Source organism: Coptis chinensis, chromosome 2, assembly GCF_015680905.1.
Source record: "Coptis chinensis isolate HL-2020 chromosome 2, ASM1568090v1, whole genome shotgun sequence".
In the NCBI taxonomy this organism is placed as follows: Eukaryota; Viridiplantae; Streptophyta; class Magnoliopsida; order Ranunculales; family Ranunculaceae; genus Coptis; species Coptis chinensis.
In genome coordinates, this window is record NC_141457.1 from 16,738,380 (window position 1) to 16,761,648 (window position 23,269).

General features: G+C 37.4%; 1 protein-coding gene across 1 annotated transcript; it reads left to right on the forward strand.

The window, feature by feature from the left end:
- The first annotated feature begins 981 nt into the window (after window positions 1-981).
- On the forward strand, window positions 982-18,013 carry LOC147515144 (phototropin-2-like). The gene is made up of 4 exons (XM_086594449.1): window positions 982-1,016; window positions 1,625-1,674; window positions 16,920-17,026; window positions 17,857-18,013. Exons 1-4 carry the CDS (start codon window positions 988-990, stop codon window positions 17,992-17,994), a joined length of 324 nt encoding a protein of 107 aa, XP_086450575.1. The 5' UTR covers window positions 982-987; the 3' UTR covers window positions 17,995-18,013.
- Window positions 18,014-23,269: the final 5,256 nt, after the last annotated feature.

Sequence of the window (23,269 nt, forward strand, 5' to 3'; positions counted from 1 at the left end):
TTCCCCTATGGTCTAGTATCTGAGGGTTGCTTGATGCTGTTATACGTAGCCAGGTGTCTGGTAAAAAAATTATCATTGTAGAGCTAAATAATTATTTTTACTGGTTTTGTGTATCTAATTGTGTACCCTTATCATGATTGGATGTGATGCTAAATGTGAATGCTTTATTTTGGGGGTGGGTGCTGCAGTGTTCATTTGGTACAATTGCAAGGCACAAGTGAATTATATGCCATGAAGGTGATGGACAAATTGGAAATGTTGAATCGTAACAAGGTACTGAATTTAGCATTTTTATGGTTTAGGGTTCACAATATTATCTGTTTGTAGCATATCACTGCTAACAGTGGGATGTAAAGTTGTAAATAGCCAACTGCCAAAATGCTAATTTGGGTTGAAATTTCGATGGTTGATAAATTTTCCATATGTCAATTTTTGACACCCATGGGTTGAAAAAACGGCAGATTATCATAATGGGAATAATGTATATCATGCTGTTTCACAGAAAATCACAATATGTTCTTTAAAGGTTTTAAGTTTGTGAAGAGGACATCTTGATGCTTCTTGTTGTTACTTGACACAGATCATGTTATGTATGCGTAGGTTCATCGGGCATGTATCGAAAGGGAAATAATATCACATCTAGATCATCCTTTTCTTCCAACACTATACAGTTCTTTTCAGGTCCACTCATCATCCCTATTCTCATTTTTCCAAATTGCATCTCAGGCTAAAATAAAACAAGGACATGTAACTTGGGTTTATCAGCCTGTGAGCAGGATAGGGTGGTTTTCATGGTCCTGGTAACTTAGCCACGACTAGTTTTTAGGTGTTGATGTAATCCTCTAAAGTCTTAATTATACCCATTATGATTGTATCCATTAATACAATTTCTAATTTTTCTATTTTCTCTCTTGGCTACACGATGTTTGTTTGATAACAGACTTACATCTGTTGGGGGAGCTCTTTATGCGTTGCGACAAGCAACCTATGAAGATTTTCAAAGAGGAATCTGCGAGGTACCTTTAATCTTCAATTGATTTTTCCTCATCTCTATGAATGCCAAGAAACATTCATTTTGGAGGTATGCCCACAAATGATGGTCTTTGGCCATAGATTTAGTTAGTTGTGAATGCTTTGAAAAAGCAGATTTTACATTTTAAATGTAATAGGTGCATGAATGGTTCCAAACTTGCCTTTTTTTAGGTTGGATTAGGAGAATGCGCAAGTTCACACAAAGCATGATCTGTTCACTGGAATTGATATAAGATAACTTCGTTCAGTAATATGTCCTGAAAACTTGAATATATAGTATCTAGTCTAAGGCTGTCTTTATTCCGAGAAAATATATTCATCTCAAGGAATTTGTTTCTTTGTGAACTTGGATCTAGATTTATTTTCTCACGATTACTAGTTCACCTATATTTATGGCCGTCTTATTTTAGTTTTATGCTAAAATAGTATAGAAGAAGCAATCATGTGGTGAGAGCACCATCCTAAGTAACATGAAAGTGATCTGTGTTATTTTCGTTCATTATCAAAGACATTATAAATAAAGTACATTCTTACACATATTTCTTCAAATAGTGTACTGACTTCATCATTGATCATTGTGTAACTTTGCCAGATTCTATGCTGCAGAAGTCTTAATTAGATTGGAATACCTTCATTGTTTAGGTAAATTTATAAGATAGACGTGTTGTTTCATGGGATAAATGTTTTTCCTGATTATGACAAAGTTGTTACAATTGCAAAGTGTATGTATAGGTGGTTCTTTTCTGCATACTTGTTGTGTTAAGAGGTTTATTTATTTATTCTTCCTACTTTGTGTGCTTTCCTCGAAAGCTTGATATAAACTGCATCTTCTGGGTCTAGCTTGTGCATTAAACTATTAAAGTATGATTCAAGCATCGTGTGAATGGCTTATCATGTCATTAGGCCTATTTGAGATCCTCCTTTATGCAAGAAATTTAACTAATGGTTTATCTGAAGTAAATTTTTTGCTACTCACCTCAAGTTGTTCGGTTATATAGATTCAATAATTCCCATTCATTGAGTATTGTTATCTCATGTTTGTGTTCTGATAACTAAAAAATGAGTAGTTTACCTACGAAATGAACTATGGCTTCACAACGATAGTAAACTAGAACTTAGTGTTTACGTGTTGATTATCAAAGCTTCTACTCTCAATGCGAATTGCACTAAATGGAGTACGAAGTTCGTTCCACTCCTAGTTCCCTAGCATGGATTGTTTTCTAAGTCTAACTAGTCGCTCTTAAGTCAATGAGAGCTTTACGAAATATTATACTACGATACTTAATTAAGATGATTACTAGAAATTAACTACAAATGCTACGGAAATACTATAGTTTGACTCTAGATAAAGGAATTAGAGGGGAATTGAATCCACCTCGAATCCAACTTAATGACCTAGTACAGATTGTGGTATCTCGATTCTTACGTTTTCACGGCAAGAATTCCGAGTCTAATCCCTAGTGTTCATGGCATTTCTACCAAGTACTAACTAGCATGTGAGGTCAAGCACCCATTCTCATGGCTTAAACACGACCTTCTAGAGTGGAATAGATGCTAAAACGTTTCTATACTAAACAACTAAGTTTTCATCAAGGCTTCATTAACCCCTCTAATGGAGGTTTAGCCTTGAATCATCACTCTAACATTTCCCATTGAATCTAAACTAAACATAATGTAAGAAATTTAGATTTACTTAATTTGAACAATAATGAATCTAACTTAATGGCTGGAATGAAATAGGAACAAGAATTGAAATTAGATCTATACTGGAAATGATAAAATTCAAACTTGATAAAAATACTACTTTATTTATCTAATCAATCAAGAACAATGATTCAGAGATTTAATCTAAAACAAGAATTTAAATGGAACTAAAACTTAATTTAATTAATAAAACTAGATCTATAATTCTATATCTTAATTTAGGTCTAACTAGCTACCATTAACAAAGAGCTAAGCTTTTGTTTTTATACATCCAGATCCAAAATTCGTGCATGGGCTTGGAGCCATGGTTTGGGCGAGAGAATCGCCCAAAACCCAATTCTTCGATCCAAAAGGCCTCTTCAGCTGCAGTTGGCTTCCACAGACTTTTCGTCCACTTCTGCTCCTCTGATTGGGTCAAGGCTTAGACCATTACAAAGCTCTTTCCGAGCCGGTCGTTTTGACATAAGGTAGGCCCAATTCGAGGTCTGAGTCCAAAGATATGGCATTCGAAGTTCTCACGACTTTTGCTCCTTTATCTCGCTAAAGTGGCACATTTCTCACATAATGGACTTTGAAGCCCAAAATGCATAAAACACGTAATCGATTATTAACTCTTACTTATTATTCACATAATTGGTCTAACAAGATGATTATTAAGGGGTTAAAACTACAGTTTTGGGCTCTTATCAAACCACCCCCAAACAAAGATTTTGCTTGTCCTCAAGAAAAGATGAGAAATTAGAATAAGTGACCAAAAATGGAGTTCTAACTACTCGTTTATTGAGTGCGATTGCATTGACCATATGCAACAAGGCCTTAAACCACTAGGAATTCCCTAGTGGACGAGTTATAGCCTCGTGAGAGTTTTCCAGTTGAAGGTACTCACAAACTTCATCTATACTACAACGACTAAGAAATAAAACTATTGTTTTCTCATTCATGTCTCAACTATCTATACGTCTCACTAGCAAATACATAAGGATAACCCAAATGTAACCCTAAGCTAATATATGCATAATAATCAATCATCTAAAATAAACATATAACAATGAGTAATACTATGAAATGTAATAGCGGTCCGTTTAAAACTTCGAATAAGCGCCCTTAAGTAGGTCCTCACATAAATGTCAAGACAAAACCACTCGATTTTTCCACTCAAGTTTAAGCTACTCCGGTGTCAGCAAGGGGCACTTTTTACCTTACAATCTCAATGACAACAAGGAAGCGGGGGTCGATCAAACACATCTGCCACTTACTATCCCACTAACCTATTCCTAACTGAGCTAGAGGTCTTTATTAGGTGTTCATGGGATTAGGAGATGGTTTAAGAAGGAAGGAAATGGATATTCAAAAAGGACAAGTCTGAGATAATAGAGTCTTCATATTATGTAACTAGAGAAAACCTTGTTATTTACTTTTGCTTCTACACTTTGTTTCCATCCTTAGCCATATTTTTTTTTTTTTTTTTTCTTTGGCTTTTGACTCCTTTTATTCTATTTTTTTTTTTTTGAGTTTTTTTTTTTTTTTTTTTTTTTTTTTTTTTTTTTTTTTTTTTTTTTTTTTTTTTTGGATGGAAACTTCTTTTCTTTATTTTCTGAAGCAATTAACTAACTTTTGTTTACACATGTTTTTCTCTTCTTCTTTCTTCACTCATTCTATTCTCAGACTTATTCTAGATTGGGTAGGTTGATTTATTATTATTATTTTTTTTTATTTTGTTTTGTTTTTGTAATAGGGTAAAGGAATTGTGGTTTATGGAAGGCTAAAGAAAGGCTCAGAGGGGCGACTAGCGGACAATAATTCATAGGTTTGAATTTCTGGCTATATCGATCCAAAGAGGGCCTAAATTCTCGCTTAGGATATGGCATAGTGATCAAGCAAGTGGACGTGTGATTTCTCTATCCGGATTTTACTTCTCCTTTGTGTCATTTCTCAAATGTTTCGCTCATATAAGGCTTTAGGCTATATTCTCACAGGATTTGTAGAATAAGTACTCTAGCCTAGATTTCAGAAACTTACTGCCAAACAATCATAGATACTCATGTAATATATTTATAGATAGATGCAAAGATTATTACCTACATATTAACCTAAGTTGCTAACTATTATTCTGATGCAAAAGCTACGTGAGACTTCTAGATTGTTAAGAGCATAGAGAAAGAAAACAATACCAATATTCCTAAGTGTATAGCATACTTTTTTTTTTTTTTTTTTTTATTTATATTTTTGAATTTTTGAAATTTTAACTAGAAAACAAGTGCATATTATACCTATCTATATCCTAACAGATGTCTTAATTATACGTGTTTCTATGCCCCCCAAACAAGAAGCATGCTTTGTCCTCAAAGCATTTAAATAAAGAGGGTAGGAAAAATACCATTGAAACGCGTGAAATTCAGGAACATCTGCAAAACAAAGTTAAAACATACAAATATAGTAATAAAAATACTGACGCAACTCTATAAGAGTTCCACCCATTATGGGGTTAACAGAATTAAATTGCTTGGGACATAAGCAGACACTAACTTAACTAAAACTTACCTGCACCCCAAAGATCTACTTTCGTCATCCTCCTCTTCTATATGAGGTTCTTTTTTCATCCCCGCCATGCCATAACAACTTGCCACACCTTACGCCGTGTATCATCAACTAGTGCTAACCTCTCTAGTGTTATTTGGTCCGATGGGGTGTAAGGGCGACCAAATGTGGTTGCACCTGCCATCATCCCGCCAAGTCATGGCTCGAATGATCTTACCACCACGATTGGTGGGTCTCATGATTTCGACCCTTTCCCAATCTGGTAATGCGTATCTACGTAATCTGGGTAGGCAAGCGCATAATGTGGCAAACCAAGACAGGCATAAGAAGGTACTTATGCCTCAAGGTATGGGCTCGCCCAGAGTAGCAACTAAAACTTCGGGGAATGTCATACCTACGACGTCCCTCGGCTAAAAGCAAGGAAAACGCGTCACCGGTATTATTATTGTATAAACCGCCGTTCCCTAGAATGTTCATCATGATGAACAACATGGTTGTGCCTACATTCGATAGGCTACTTTCGTATGCGATGTTATATTGGTCTTGGTCCATGATCTGAAATACCCTCCCCATAATACTCATGGAAATAGGCATATTCATATAGGTATGAGTTATCGTCATATATATCCCCACGTGCATAGGGTCGGGGTAATGGCAATCCGAAACCAAAGCTATCAAGTGTTTATTGAATTCCATAGTCGCATTCCATCAATAGTAAGGGAAAATTTTTGTTCTCCTTCTTGGGTACAAAAAAAAAATATTATTATAGAAGAATTCAGTTAGCTTAGGTGAAAAGAATCATCATCACTCACCGGAAGATGCCGCCATCCTAATTGCACGATCCGGGCCAAAGCTGAACGATGCTCCATAGGTATAGGTTCCCATCAAGTCTTCAAAAGACTGTTCAGGAATCACTATAGGTGGTGTCATCTCAACACTACTTGTAGAATAGCTGCAAAACCGGAAGAACCTCGAAAATCGAAAATTTCGTGATTATTGGAGAGGCGCTGGCGCTGTAGATAGAGCGAAGTCGCTCTTTGGTTTTTGAAATTACGATGTTTTAAGCGGGTCGCGCTTACTTGGCGGGCGCTGATTTTTTCGATTTCCGGTGTTTGGCGCTGGTCGCTCTTACTTGAAGCGGGCGCTTCTAGGGATTTTTCGATTCTGATTTACAATAGGCGAAGTCAGCTCTGCTTGAAGCGTAGCGTATCAGAGAGGTGCGAAAGTGAGTTTCTAAGAAAAACAAAAAAAAGGTTGGAGTGAAAAGTGAAAGATGATTGTGGTGTGTAGTGTGGGTTGTGAGTGTAGTATGATGGAAGTTTAAATAGGTTACGGGTTTCCAAAACGAATCGGCAAATTGCCAAATTGTTTTAAGGCAATTTCCGGAAATAGAAAACTGCCAAACCCGAAACCGGAAACTAACCATAGTTTTGATTTCCTAACAACCCTGGTATCTAAACTCTCCTACATATCATGCTACCACTATTTTTTCAACTTTTACTCCAAGACAACCTTTACGAAAGATGATCAAAATAAATTATATTAAAATAATATGAAATCCAAGCAATCTAAAACAAACAACTTAATATTTAAATCTAACTACTGAAATAAAATTCCACTAACTAAACAATAAAAACGATAAAATAACAGGACACAACTGATGGTGAACACCTAGGGCGTGAAGAAGATGGTCCCCGAGATGGAGATCGCTCTGTGGTGACGAATGGCTTGAGCCATCCCCGCCTCTTGGCGACGACGCTCATGCCTCTCGGACTTCGGTGAGACGGACTCTCATCCACGAGTGGCATGCGTCGTAGCATCTCTATCCCGAACAAGCGCTGCTTTTCCATCTCAGTCTTGAGTAGATCGATCTTGGGCTTGGTGATTCTTGTGGATAACCTCCAAGTCGGACAAGATATCTTCCTCGACCCTTTCGAGCATTTCAACTCTCGTGCGAAGGTTCGTTTGCTTATTTCAAGTACAATTTGTCTATGTCTAATATCTTCACAGATCACGATAACGCGATCGCAAAACCGGTTTTGCGGCATTATCATTCGTTCTAAATTAGAAGTATGACTATCAAAATTATCCTCAACCAACCATGTCATATCTTCCCCTTACATTATCCGACTCAACTTCCTTCTCTGCGGACAACGGCCAAGTCTTTTGGATGCATTCCTTATAAATACTTGCATTAGAAGGCAATTTGATCTTAATAGGAGCAGATCTAGCGGCGGCTCTAAATGAGAGCATAATCTTAGTGATCAATACGGGAAGAGGCCGTGCTCTTTCCCACTCCTCTAATCACATTCAAAATTAAATCAAGGATGCAGAAATTATACTCTTTTCGTTTGCAAATTCGAGAACGCGAACGCGAAATCGAAGTCCGATGTCGCCGACTTTGTCTTTCCCGGGGCGTTCTTACCAATCCACCGAGCTCTGACCCGGTTGATTGGTTCTCGAGGTCGGTCATTCGGCTTAACGAATGAGATATCGTATTGTATTCACCCTCTATGACCGTATCTTTCATCAAAACAGAACCGCAGTATCTTGGGGTTCCCGAATGGTCGTATCTAGGTTGGTTCTGGCGTGATTCCTAATAGCTCAACCAACAACTGTCTCGTAACTTCCCTCCGCGTTCCTGCTATCCTAATGAAAATCCTATTTCCCTCCACTTCTCGTTTCTTATAAAACTGTTCTACCAAATCATAGTGATAGAAATCCTCTGTCGAATACCACAGTCCGTTCCAATTTCTCTTAAACATCTCCGCGTCATAAAATGGTGCTTGAATCGCGGGCGAAAACGCGTTTTCCGCGTAAATTCTCGTCGTAAGCGCCATTGAAGTTTGAACTGATTTGGGGTTTGTAGATGGTGGTGGATTCGAGTTTGATGAAAACTAACCAAACCAACAATGGTGGTTATGGTAGGTTCGGCGGGTTCAAAACTTGAATTGGTGGTTGGTTTCTTGGTGGAAACGGGTTGGATTGTGTGGAAGATTGGTGTTTCACAATGGGGGGTGGTCTTCTTATTGTGATGTATTCTATTTTTATTATATTTTTTTTTTTTTTGGTTGATAGGGTTTGGATTTTAATTTGTGTCAAGCGGCTGGAGAAGATGAAGGTCGCGATTTGTTTTGGAAAGGTAGCTGTGTTGGTGTATGAGTTGGCCCAAGCCCAATTCGTATTTTTCGACTTTAAAATGGATTTTTAAGCGCAATTTCAAACTAGATTTCCGCCGTTATCGGTCCGATTCTTTTCGAATGAGATATGGAAATGATCAGGAGAGAATTTCCAATCCAATGATCCATAAACTACTCTATTCCGACCGGGGTGACTAATAAGATAGTGGAAAACACCTCGTAGTGCGTGCATGGCGTAAGTTATCGCGAACTAATGAACACTAAATTAGATGACGTCAACCCCAATGAACTATACTAATGGACCTAAACAACACAACTAGAAAGTTCGAACAATCCGGATGGAAAGACTGATTTCCACCCCCCAAAAATTTTTTAAATACAAAATTTGTTTACAACGCGGGTCGCTTTAAAGTCGATTCCCAAGACTTGTTGGATTGCTATGTCTATGATTTTTAGAATTTTAATTTATTTTATTTGTTTATTATGAGAAACACGAAAAACAATAAATACATAATTCACTCCATAGAGGAACATGACTCAAAAAATCGAAAAACATCGCGAAAGTGGAAAACGTGAATTATGTGAACTGTGGACTTAGGATCCGGTACTTACAGCCACACACTCCATAGGGAGGGCCCGGTTACCTGAATGGTGTACTTATCAGTATATGGAAATGAAAGTAAGTACACCAAATGACAAGGTCAGTCCTCATAGACAGGGTCCTGTAAAAGGACTTCCTCCACATCAGGGGGACAAAAGTTCGGTGAAAATGTTTTAACCGTTGACCATTAACTTGAAAGGTACTGTTGTCCTTGGGATTTACCAAGGTAATTGCCCCGTAAGGGGTGACTTCATAACCAGAAAAGGACCAGACCAACGGGTTTTAGTTTCCCTGGGAAAATATGTAGGCGGGGAGTTGTAAAGCAAAACCTTTTGTCCGACCACAAACTCTTTACGCCAAGATATGCTTATCATGAACACGCTTCATGTTGGCTTTATAATCCTTGGCGAGATCGTAAGAATCGCCACGGTTTCTTCAAGCTCATTTAATTGTAACTTGCGTTTGATGCCGCCTCATCAATATTGAAGTTAAGGCTTTTATAGCCCACGAGCACGGTGCTCTAATTCAACGGGCAAATGACATGGTTTCCCAAATACAAGTCTAAAGGGAGACATACCTATAGGAGTTTTGAAAGCAGTTCTATATGCCCATAAGGCATCCGATAGACGCCAACCGACCGATCTTTCCTATCGGGGGTTTCTTGTTGTTTCTAAAATCTTTTGATTTCCCTATTAGAAACTTCTACTTGTCCGCTAGTTTGTGGATGATAAGGAGTTGCTATTTTGTGTGTAACTCCGTACTTTTTAACTAGGGATGCAACAACTCTGTTGCAAAAATGTGTTCCACCATCACTAATGATGGCTTTAGGAATGCCAAACCGACAGAAAATATATTCTTTAATAAAAAATACAACGGTCTTATGGTCATTGCTACGGCAAGCTAGGGCCTCTATCCATTTAGACACATAGTCCACGGCAACTAGAATATAAATATAACCGTGGGAAATAGGGAAAGGGCCCATGAAATCAATACCCCAAACATCAAAAATTTCTACTATTAAGATTGGATTTAATGGCATCATATTACGCCGTGATTAAGCCCAAGTTGTTGGCAACTCTAATACACGCCTTGCAATGCACTTGGGCATCCTTAAAAAGGGTAGGCCAATAAAATCCACATTGAAGAACTTTAGCGGCTGTTTTCATTCCACTAAAGTGGCCACCACACTCTTTGTCATGGCGAACGATAGAACTTCATTATATTCCCACCGGGAATGCAACGACGAATAATCGATCCGCACAATACTTAAAAAGGTAGGGCTCATCCCAAAGAGTATAACTTGACTCGGCCAAGAACTTCTTACGTTCATTTCTTGACCAATTATAAGGCATAACATCAGCCGCTAAATAATTTACGATGTCCGCATACCATGGTGATGAAAAAATAGCATCTGGATGCTCATCGGAAAAGAGTCCGGTATGGACTCGGGAATCACTACTATCGCCATTTGTAAGTCTAGATAAGTGGTCGGCAACTACGTTTTCGACCCCTCTTTTTGTCCTTTATTTCTAATGTGAATTCTTGCGGAGAAGAATCCATCGGATTAATCTCTCTTAGCATCCTTCTTTGCAAGAAGGTACCTAAGGGTCATGATGGTCCGTGTAAACTAAAGTTTTAGAACCAACCAAATAAGGACCGAAACTTATCTAAAGCATAAATGACAGCTAAGAATTCTTTTTCAGTAGTTGTATAATTCCGTTGTCGCCGTTTAATGTTTTACTAGCATAATAAATAACCGTGGACTTATTATCTATTTTCTCGGCCCCAAGACGGCACCAACCGCATAGTCACTAGCATCACACATGAGTTCAAAAGGTTTAGACCAATCGGGAGGCTGTATAATATGTGCGAGTGGTTAGAGCGGCTTTTAAGGTTTCAAAAGCCTGTTTTCTAAAAATTAAAATCAAAGATTGCATCCTTCAAAAAGCAGGTTAGTTAAAGGCCTAGCTATTTTCAAAAAATCTTTAATGAACCGCTATAAAACCCTCGCATGGCCTAGAAAGGCTCTAATCTCACGGACAAATCCGTGGTTTAGGTAGGTCGCTATCTTATCTAGTTTGGCTTTATCTACTTCGATGCCATCACTAGATACAATATGACCTAGTACTATGCCCTTTTTACCATGAAATGACACTTTTCCCAATTTAAAACGAGGCTCTTTTCTTCACACCGTGTCAAAACCTTAGACAAAGTTAGACAAACGATCATGAAGGAGTCTCCATAGATAGAAAAATCATCCATGAAAACTTCCATAAAGCTCTACCATGTCACTAAATATATGAAGCATACACAATCACCGGAAGGTACGGGGAGCATTACAAAGGCCAAAAGGCATTCGCTTATAGGCATATGTTCGAAGGGACATGTGAAGGTTGTCTTTTCTTGGTCATCAATATCAATAATAATCTGAAAATAGCCAGAGTAGCCATCCAGAAACAATAAAAGGCATGACCAGCTAGACGCGTTCTAGCATCCGATCTATAAATGGTAAGGAAAGTGATCCTTTCGTGTCATAGCATTTAAACGTCATGAATCAATACAGATTCTCCATTTCATAGGACCTTGAGTGACAACATAGTCACCCTTCCCGCTACGCACCATGGTAATTCCTGATTTCTTAGGAACTACATGAATGGGACTTACCCATTCGCTATCGGAGATTGGGTATATAATACCCGCGATCGAAAGTAATCGCAAAGACTTCTTCCCTAACCACCTCTTTCATGGCGGGTTCAAGCGTTTATTGAGGTTCGCGAGAAGTCTTCGCGTTATCCTCCAAATGGATACGATGAGTGCAGACATTAGGGTCAATGCCCTTAATGTCAGCTAAGGACCAACCAATCGCAGACCGATGTTCCCTAATCACCCTTATTAAACATGTCTCTTCATCCTTAGTTAACAGAGAAGATATAATTATCGGGTGACTACCATCCGGATCAAGTTGAATATATTTTAACTCCGGGGGAAGAGGTTTAAGCACTGGTGTGGACGGAATGTCCGTTGATGTTTCATAAGTGTCCTTATCTTGCGTAATGAAGACTTGCTTAGGTAGCAAGTCTTCGTAATCAGTATATGGAGCAACCGACGGGTCTACAATTGGTGTGGACTCCAGGATGGTGTTGACCTCCTCTAAGTAGGAGTCATTCACAAAATCAGAAGTTCCAAAAGAAAGGAATTTGTACATATTGTTTTCAGGAAACGTGTTGTTAAAATAATCTTGAGCTAAACTCTCGATCATGCTAACCTCCCCATCTATAGACGAATCTGGTAACTGTTTCATCATTTTAAAAACATTTACCTCGGCCGAAAAGATGGCCAAAAGATAAGGACATCTTTCCATCGCGACAATTTATAAGCGCATTGGCAGTTGCCAAGAAGGGGCGTCCTAAGATGATCGGTACAGAGTCATTAGCGACTTCTGTATCGAGGATAACAAAATCAGCAAGGATAGTAGAAATCTGAACCTTAACAAGCACGTTTTCCACTACACCTTTAGGATACTTAATTGACTTTTGTCCGCTAATTTGCAACGCGTTATTTTTGTAGGTTGCATTTCCTGTAACCTATTTGTTTATACAAGTAATACGGGAGTAAGTTAACACTCGCCCCCAGGTCTAATAAAAAGCGGTCGTCGTGTAGGAATCTCCTAAGGTGCATTTGACAGTAGGACGACCAGGGTCCTTGTACTTAACAATTCCATTATTTTCGGATAAAGTTGGGAACTGTTCAGTTAAAAAGGCGTCTTTGGGTATGTTCGTCTTACGCCTAGTAGTGCACAACTCTTTAAGAAACTTAGCGTGGTTAGGAAGCTTTTAATAGCTTCGAAAAAGGGAGGATTATCGTTAGATTCTTGAAAACGCGTTCCTAATTTCCTCAAAGTTTGTATCCCTAGTTAGCATGGCTAATTTTTGAGGCAACGGTGGTTTCGCTTCTATATTTCGCATATGGCTCTACTTGGTCGTGTAACCTTAGCTTCGGTTTCTTTGGTTGTGATTTAACCGGTACCTCTACCGTGGTAGGCTCCTCGGTTCTATTGCGTATCTAGTTCGATATCCGGTGTAGGGAGTAATGATGGGGTAACTATAGGCGTAGTTACTTTGTTATCAACCACTCTTCCGCGCGGAGAGTGGTGATGGCATTTAGGTCACCTACGATTGTAGTTTCCGTTTCTAGAATTACCGTTTACCTCAAAGGTCGTGGTTTGCTGTTTTAGGGTTTGGTATCGCTTGACCGGAAACACGCCTTTTGGTTGGAGCTTTCTCTTGGGCTAACTGTTGTATGCCCCGATTTATGGATTGTAAGATCTGTTGGTTTGATTGAGTCATTGTTTGGAAAAGTTGTTGGGTAACTTGTATAAAGGCCGATCACGATCCGGTTGTGTAGGTGTAGTAGTCACGGGTGGTGCGACCGAACTATCTCTCGTTGATTATTTATGGGTGGGTTGTGATAGTTAGTATTATTAACCTAACGATACCTCTATTGGTATTATAATTATTATAATTATTCTGACCTTGTGCTTGACCTTGTCGTGGTTAAGCTTTGGTTGTTATAATTATTATAATTCCCTTGACCTTGTCCTTGTCTAGGTGGACCTTGGTTATAATTGTTTGCTTGCCTAACGCTTTGATTATTGTACCACGAGGCGTTACTTGTTGATTATTTCTCCAACCGAAGTTGGGATGTTGTCTCCAAGGGGCGTTAGGAATAGGATAGTTATTAATAGAGTAAACATTATCTTGCTCTGGTGGTTGTTGTTCATAAGCTAGAGGACAATAATTGTCAGGGTGCTCTGGACTCAAACAGAAATTACATGGGTTGGAGTTTACATTCATGACGGGGATAGGCTTTTGTTGAACAGAAATAGCCTCTACTTTTTTAGTTAGAGATTCGAGTAAATTTTTAAGTTCTGGATCGGTTTTATTCTCAAACATACCGGCGGCCTTGACTGTTGAAGAAGAACTAGCGGAGCGGGGGATATCATCACTCCCCCCCCAATTATTATTCCGTTTAGTTTGGTCTTCTAAAAATTTGTAAGCCTCCGAGGCTCCTTTACTTAGGAAACTACCCCCATTCATTATGTCAAGGACTTCTTTATGGTGATGTTGAAGTCCTTTGAAAAAGGCACGAACTAACGTGTCTTTTGCTAGGTTATGGTGTGGACACTCTATAAGGAGATCGGTGAAACGATTCCATGCCTCAGAAAATGATTCATGAGGGTTAAATGCCGAAAAAATGAATCTTGGAAAGCATTTCATCCGTCTTTAGGGGTGGGTAAAATGTTCCATAAACAAATTGAACAAGTTTAGCCCACGAGTCCACGAAATTAGCGCTTTGGGCGTTAACCAAGACACCGCCTTTATCGGCTAATGTGAAAGGGAATACCCTTAATTTAATGCATTCGCACCAACCGTAGGATGGTGGAATGTTATGAGGACTTGTTCAATCCTACGATTATAGCCGATAAGGTTTTTCATGGTCTAACCCATGAAAAACGGGTAACAAATTAAATATGTTTGGGGGATTCAAAATCCCCCACCGGTCTACTAGAACGATGCAAGATTTGGGGCTATCGCCAAGGCTTTGTAGAAGTCCGAGAGGGAGTCTCTTTTCTTCCCCATTATATCGGTGGTGTGTGTGGAATAGTAGCTAGAGGTGTAGTGTGTGGTATACTAGATAGACTTGTTTGTTGATGTTGGTGTGTATTTACGTTAGGTGTTTTTGTTCGGCCAGACCTTAATCTCATGCAAGACTAAGTCGAGCTTAACTAAACATGCAACACTCCAAACAATTCTGATGTACTAGTATAAACCTCTAACAGGAGATGCGAGGTGTGGAAGAAAGGAATACCTGATTAAGGCCCTTGCTTCGCTTATGAATAGCGTCTTGTGTACGCGTGTTCAGTGTATATAAGAGAATAGAACACTGAAAAACTTGACAACTCGAAGTTCGAATCCAACTGTGGAAATCCGGAAATTTCAAATAAAAGCTAAAGGCTTCTATGTAAATTCGAAAGTCCAAGAACTTAGCTGGTCGCTCTCTTTTTGGCGCTTCGATGTATTGATCAAATTCCAGTAACATAGCGCTGGTCGCTCTCTTTGCTGTGGCGCTTCGATTCGGTATTTTTTTCGCGAATTTTTCCAAAACTGAAACGGCAACCACAAAGATGAATCAAACAAGGGTGGGTGGGTGAAATGGGACTTAAAAATTACTAATTCTATTATGAAAACAATGCTAAAGTGCAACTAAGATGGCGATGCGCATTTGATAACTAAAAATGAGTAGTTTACCTCTGAAATGAACTATGGCTTCACAACGATAGTAAACTAGAACTTAGTGTTTACGTGTTGATTATCAAAGCTTCTACTCTCAATGCGAATTGCACTAAATGGAGTCTGAAGGTTCGCTCCACTCCTAGTTCCCTAGCATGGATTGTTTTCTAAGTCTAACTAGTCAACTCTTAAGTCAATGAGAGCTTTAACTTAAATATTATACTACGATACTTAATTAAGATGATTACTAGAAATTAACTACAAATGCTACGGAAATACTATTGTTTGACTCTAGATAAAGGAATTAGAGGGAATTGAATCCACCTCGAATCCAACTTAATGACCTAGTACAGATTGTGGTATCTCGATTCTTACGTTTTCACGGCAAGAATTCGAGTCTAATCCCTAGTGTTCATGGCATTTCTACCAAGTACTAACTAGCATGTGAGGTTCACCCACCCATTCTCATGGCTTAAACACGACCTTCTAGAGTGGAATAGATGCTAAAACGTTTCTATACTAAACAACTAAGTTTTCATCAAGGCTTCATCAACCCCTCTAATGGAGGTTTAGCCTTGAATCATCACTCTAACATTTCCCATTGAATCTAAACTAAACATAATGTAAGAAATTTAGATTTACTTAATTTGAACAATAATGAATCTAACTTAATGGCTGGAATGAAATAGGAACAAGAATTAAAATTAGATCTATACTGGAAATGACAAAATTCAAACTTGATAAAAATACTACTTTATTTATCTAATCAATCAAGAACAATGATTCAGAGATTTAATCTAAAACAAGAATTTAAATGGAACTAAAACTTAATTTAATTAATAAAACTAGATCTATAATTCTATATCTTAATTTAGGTCTAACTAGCTACCATTAACAAAGAGCTAAGCTTTTGTTTTTATACATCCAGATCCAAAATTCGTGCATGGGCTTGGAGCCATGGTTTGGGCCAGAGAATCAGGCCCAAAACCCAATTCTTTCAGTCCAAAAAGGCCTCTTCAGCTGCTGTTGGCTTCCACAGACTTTTCGTCCACTTCTACTCCTCTGATTGGGTCAAGGCTTGAACCATTGCAAAGCTCTTTCCGAGCCGGTCGTTTTGACATAAGGTAGGCCCAATTCCGAGGTCTGAGTCCAAAGATATGGCATTCGGAAGTTCTGCTGACTTTTGCTCCTTTATCTCGCTAAAGTGGCACATTTCTGCACATAATGGACTTTGAAGCCTGAAATGCATAAAAACACGTAATCAGTATTAACTCTTACTTATTATTCACATAATTGGTCTAACAGTATGATTATTAAGGGGTTAAAACTACAGTTTTGGGCTCTTATCATGTTCCAAAGCACTTTTCCTTCGAATGCCTGGTTTTTATTAAGACCTTAAGATAATTATTCAGAAGCATTACTGTTGAGCATTGGATATTCTTTTTTTTTTGGTGTGTGTGTGTGTTGGGGGGGGGTTTCCTAAGATTGTTCACATACTTCCCATTTCACAATATTAGATGGATAAGATTTTTTGTCTATTCTAATTGCATTTGTTTTGTCTTTTACATTATTCTTCAATCTTGCTTCTTTCTTCTTCATGTCTCTACAATACAGGAATAATATATCGGGACTTGAAGCCTGAAAATGTTTTACTCCAACAGGATGGCCATATAGTGTTAGCTGATTTTGATCTATCCTTTTTGACATCCTGCAATCCTCAAGTATGTTACATACTCTTCTACTTAACCTACACTACACAAACTTTTATATTTCTGCACGATATACCTACTTTTTAAACAAAGCCCACATGAAGATGATAATGAGACACTCTGTCCAAAAGTGTTATTTAGTCAATTTCATGTGAAATGTGAAACAAGAAACTCATGTAAATGATCACGTTTAGTTTGACCAGAAAAGAGGAAGTGAAAATTTCGGAATTCCATATGATCATACCCGTAGATACACACTAGTAGTGGTCAGTAATCTTCAGCATATAGCTTAGTGAGGGAATCTAAAGACACCTCAATGTAACATGTAAGCACTATAAAGGGGTTCAGTGAGTTGTTGTATCTTGCTCCATTTGTACGTATGGTAAAACATACTAACAAACATGATTTTTATCTAATGAGTTACATTGACACAGATACGTGTGTCCGTATCTGACACATATACGAAGCGCCTGGCATGGCGAAATATAAGAAAATTTAGGTATATCACATACAATATGTGTCCATGTCGTGTCCGACATGGACATGTGGATTAGTGACACGGATTATTTCTAAAATATGGTGTGTCCATGTAACATAGTTTTTTATTTATCTTTCGAATAGTATATGGGAACTGATCTTACACCCGCACTAATGAAACCCTTTATTGTGATTATAAAAGAGTGTAAAACACAATAGTACATTTTATGACTTGTGTCACTATTCATGAAAGAAATCCTAGAATTATCATTTCATTTGGTGAAATTACTCATTAAACATTGTTGCATTAAATATGGCATGGTCTTGTACCTAATGTTACTACACATTTCATCTTGATGTGACAGGTTTTGGTGCCTCAGGTTCCTGCAAAACGAAGAAGATCTGTAAATCAACCACCTCCTATATTTGTAGCTGAGCCCATAACACAGTCAAATTCTTTTGTAGGAACTGAAGAGTACATTTCTCCTGTATGTCTCCATTGACCTTGTTCTTTTACTTTTTTTAAGTAGAATAATTTATATGGAAATTTATGTATGCCTATGCTTGACTTAATTAAATGTTCTGTGATAGCTTTTTTTGGACTCCATGAGCTTCTTTAGTAATAATCAATAGAACTGTTCTCTTACTCTTCCCATGGAATTAATAGAGTCTGTAGGGTTGTATATGAGACGAGAGAACACCTCCTTGCGTCAAATATTTTTCTGGAAGGCACAAAACTGTGTCAAAAGTAGGATCTTTGAAGACTGCTCAAGTGGAACAGTTTATTGGAGTTTGAATTGCTCATATTGTTAGGAGTATGAGACCCTGTTGCCACATTTTTTGTGCATTTGGTTGTTGGACTAGTGAAAATAAATACTGAACTTTCCGATCTCTTGGAAGGGACAAAACATACTTCTACTTAAGAATTATGCTACCATACTCGGTTTTCTGAATTCCGTTCCGTAGTTTGAGTATAAGGAGCTACTACTTAAGAATAGGATATAAGTATATATCTATATATACATATTTGTTTTCTACTGCTCGACTCCTTTTTATTTATTTCTATTGGTGTATAGGATGAAAGGGACTTTTCTGATGATACCATCCTAAAGTCATCCCCTGATGCTTACAACTACTGAAGGTGCTAGTTTTGTACAAATGATGTGAGAGCTTGAGTTTAAGGACAAGTCCCATTGATTTGGAAAACAATGTGTATTTTATTCGTGGCAAGTCCTATTTATGAAAGACATTTTGGTGATGTTATTTTAATAAAAGATTATGTGATTGGATGTACTTGTGAGATTTCTTGTTTATATTATGGACGATTGTAAAATACCCAATAAGTGGGGGCATCTTTATGCAGGTTAAGTAGTTTCCTAAAAAGGGAGGGGGGGGGTGGTTTTGAGGGAATTTTTTTTTTTTTTTACATATGAAATAGTTTTGGAACGGTTCTTCACCGTTACTAAGCTTTGCAATAAGTAACACAAAAAAGCGTTACTAATGTTAGAAAAGAGTAACACAAAAAAGTGTTACTAACTTTATAAAACAGTTACTAATGTTAGAAAAGAGTAACACAAAAAAGCGTTACTATTTTTATAAAACCGTTACTAATGTTAAAAAAGAGTAACACAAAAAAGCGTTACTAATTTTATAAAACCGTTACTGATGTTAAAAAAGAGTAACCAAAAAGCATTACTAATTTTATAAAACGTTGCTAATGAGTAATACAATTGAGCAAAGAAAACCGTTAGTAAATATTTTAGTAACGGTTAGAAACCGTTACAATAAATAATTATGTAACAGTTATAAACCGTTACGAATATTAATAACGAATTAGCAACGCCAAAACTGTGACGCATAAAAACAGTTACAAATCTTTTTAGTAACGGTTTCTGACTGTTAGGGATGTCCTGTTTTGGTATAGTGGACACAAAGGATGTCCGGATAGAAAGACCACACGTCTACTTGCTTAATTACCACGTCATATCCTAAGAGAGAATTTAGGCTATTTTTGGATCGATAGAGCCAAATAAACGTTAAAAACCCAGAAAGATAGTTTTTTCTCTAGTTACCCCCCTTGAGCCTTCACCATTTTCTAAAAAACCTTTTTATTCTTAACCAAAAATTCATAACCTGTTACAACACACAATAAAAAACTTTCCTAGCTGACGAGTTGAGAACTAGATGGATATCAGAAAAAGAGAAGAGAAAACCTTGTACAAAAACAGATCAGTTAGTTGCTACGAAAAGAAAAAGAAAAGTGGAAAAAAGAAAGACCCATAAAAAACCAAAACTCCAAAAAAATCAAAGGAGTCAAAAATCGAATCTCCCAAAAGTTCAAAATCAAAAGGAGACTATATCAAGAAAGAAAAAGCAAAAAAGAAAAGCAAAGTTAGAACTCCCAAAAATTCAAAATTATATGGAGTCACAAAGCCAAAGGGCAAAAAGAATGTATCACAATTCGGAAGCAAAAAAACAAAACAAGGTTCTTCTATGGTTACAAGTATCTTGAAGATCCAGTTTCTCAACTTATCAGATTTTGTTTTCCTTTCTTTTTTCATTCTAAACCATCACCCTAGCCCCGTAACTCCTAATAAAATACATCTAGCTCAATTAGGAATAGGATGGTGTGATAGTAAGTGGCAAGCGTGATCAATCGACCCGATTTCTTTAGACGTCATTTGAGTATATACGAGGAATAAACATGCCCAATGCACTTAAGAGAACGAACCTTGAGAGAATCTATTAGAGAGTTGTGATTGTAACATACCCTTGTGAGAACCCACCTTAAGGACGCTCTCCAAAAGTCTAAAAAATAACTCTGCTTTTGCATTTCATTGCTCATGTTTTGTACATTTATCTTTAGATGATTAAAATTACTGTACATATATTATTCTAAGTTCAAAGGAGTTTGTCCTTATTCCCTGCTAATGAGATATATGGACTTCTGAGAATAAATAAGGAAACAAAACCCTTTGTACTAAATAGAAGAAGTTTGTGAGTACCTTCACTGGAAAACTCTCACAAAGCTTAAATCTAGTCCACTAGGGAATTCCTAGTGGTTTAAAACTTTGTTGTATATGGTCAATGCAATCGCACTCTACGAAACGAGATTAGTATAACTTATAATAAATCACTCATTTGTGATCTTAGTTTTTTCTATCATCCTTGCTTGAGGACAAGCAAGATGCTATTTTGAGGTGGTGATCAGCTCCCAAATGTGTGTTTTATTACCTTTATATTACTGCATTACAGCCCTTCTTGCGTTTAATAAAAATACAACTCATAGCTTTTATTGCCTTTTCCAGATTATGGAGAAATTCAGACCCACTTATCATAAAAGCTGCATCCTAGCACCAAAAGGAGCCTTAATCGCACTTATTATGAAGACCAGAAGCGCCTATGAAAAAGTGCTAAAAAAAGTCAAAGTTAAAAGTCAAAGCCCTCAACTCAGAAGACCAGAGATGGAGGTCCTTAGCACTAAATATGGAATCCTCCAAAATCTATCTTGATCAAGAAGAAATGAAAAAGCAAAAGCAAAAAGCAAAAGCATAAAGTGAAGGGTAAGGTGTCTCAAATATAATAGAGAATGGCAAATTAGTAAAAAAAAAAACATAAAGTAAGGGTATATAAACCAAAACTTAGGGAGAGAGAATGCACCTAGACTTAATCTAGTGTCATTTATGATTTATTTTTCTAGTCTTTTTCATTCAAGTCATTTTACTTTATTGTTCTTCATTTAAATCTTGTTATTTTCTTTGTTATTCAATCAATCAATCTTCTTTTTGTTGTTCTTTGTTTCAATCTTTAATTCTATGTTTGTGTTCTTTCAATCTTCAAAACAACTTAAGTTTTCAATGTTCTTCATAACTAGAAACCAATACTAGTCCTAAACTAAGAGTCTACCTTCCTTTCTTCAACTCTCAACATTTAAATTCTAAACAATCTATGGTGGACCACATCAAAAATCTTTGAGACGATACTCTAAACTAGTCTACTTCAAGAGCCGAGGTTCTCAAGTTGTTAATGTAGGTATCATTTATCCCATCTCCAATAGTAAATGGGTGAGTCCTGTTCAGGTTGTCCCTAAGAAGTCTAGGCTTACGGTAGTTATGAATGCGAATGACGAGTTAGTTCCTACCCGTATGACTACCGGGTGGCATTTTTGCATTGACTATCATAAGTTGAATTTGGCCACTAGGAAAGATCATTTCCCTCTTCCGTTTATTGACCAGATGCTTGAGAGGTTAGTCGGTCATAAGTACTATTGTTTTCTTGACGGTTATTCCGGTTATTACCAAATATGCATTGCACATAAGGATCAAGAAAAGACTACCTTTACTTGTCCTTTTGGAACTTTTGCCTACCATCATATGCCTTTTGGGTTATGTAATGTACCTGGTACCTTCTAGCGATGCATGCTTAGTATTTTTTCTAATATGGTAGAAAGATTTCTTGAGGTGTTTATGGATGACTTCTCCATATTTGGTGATTCTTTTGATGAGGGTTTGCACCATTTAGAATTAGTGTTAATTAGGTGCAAGGAGAAGAATCTTATGTTGAATTGGGGGAAGTGTCATTTAATTTTATGGTTCAACAGGGTATTGTTCTTGGTCATATCGTTTCTAGTAAAGGCATTGAGGTTGATAGGGCCAAGATTGATGTCATTTCTAGTCTTCCACCACCTAAGACTGTGAAAGATATTAGGTCGGTTTTAGGTCATGTTGGATTTTATAGGCGTTTCATTAAGGACTTTAGTAAAATTTCTCGTCCCCAATGCAATTTACTTGGTAAAGAGGTCGCTTTTGTCTTTGATGATGATTGTTTGAACTCTTTTGAGAAACTTAAGCAATTATTGACTACCGCTCCTATCATACAACCACCTGACTATTGAGTTAATGTATGATGCGTCTGATTATGCAGTTGGAGGTTAACGGTTTGATAAGTTGCCTATGTTATTTATTATGCTAGTCGAACTCTTAATGATGCACAGATGAACTACACTACAACTGAGAAAGAGTTGTTAGCTATTGTGTTTGGTTTAGACAAATTTAGGTTTTATCTCATAGTGTCTAAGGTTGTCGTGTTTACTAATCATTCGGCTTTGAAATATCTTCTTACTAAGAAAGATGCTAAAGCGCGTCTGATTCATTGGGTACTCTTGTTACAATAGTTTGATATAGAGATTAGGGATAAGAAGGGTATGGAGAACGTGGGAGTTGATCACTTATCTAGGCTGATAGTAGAATCTTCTACTGATATGTTGCCTGTGAATGAGTCTTTCCCCGATGAGCAACTTTTTGCTATATCCCAGTCGCCTTGGTATGCGGATATTGTTAATTATCTTGTAACAAAACAGTTTCCATCTCATTGGAGACAACAAGATAAATCTAAGTTTCTTGCTGAGGTTATGAATTTTTTCTGGGATGATCCATACTTGTTTAAGTCTTGCCCTAATCAGATTGTTAGGAGATGTGCTCCTAAGAGTGAGTTTCATAGTATTCCCTCTTTTTGCCATGACCATGCATGTGGTGGTCACTTTGGTCCTAAAAATATGGCTACAAAGGTTTTGCAGTGTGGTTTTTATTGGCATACTCTCTTTAGGGATGTAGACGAGTTTTGTTTAAGTTGTGATAGATGTCAACGTACAGGTAATATTTCCTATAGGAACATGATGCCTTTTTCCCCTATTTTAGTTGTTGAGCTTTTTGATGCGTGGGGTATAGACTTCATGGGTCCTTTTCCTCCTTCCTTTGGTTATCTTTATATCCTTGTCAC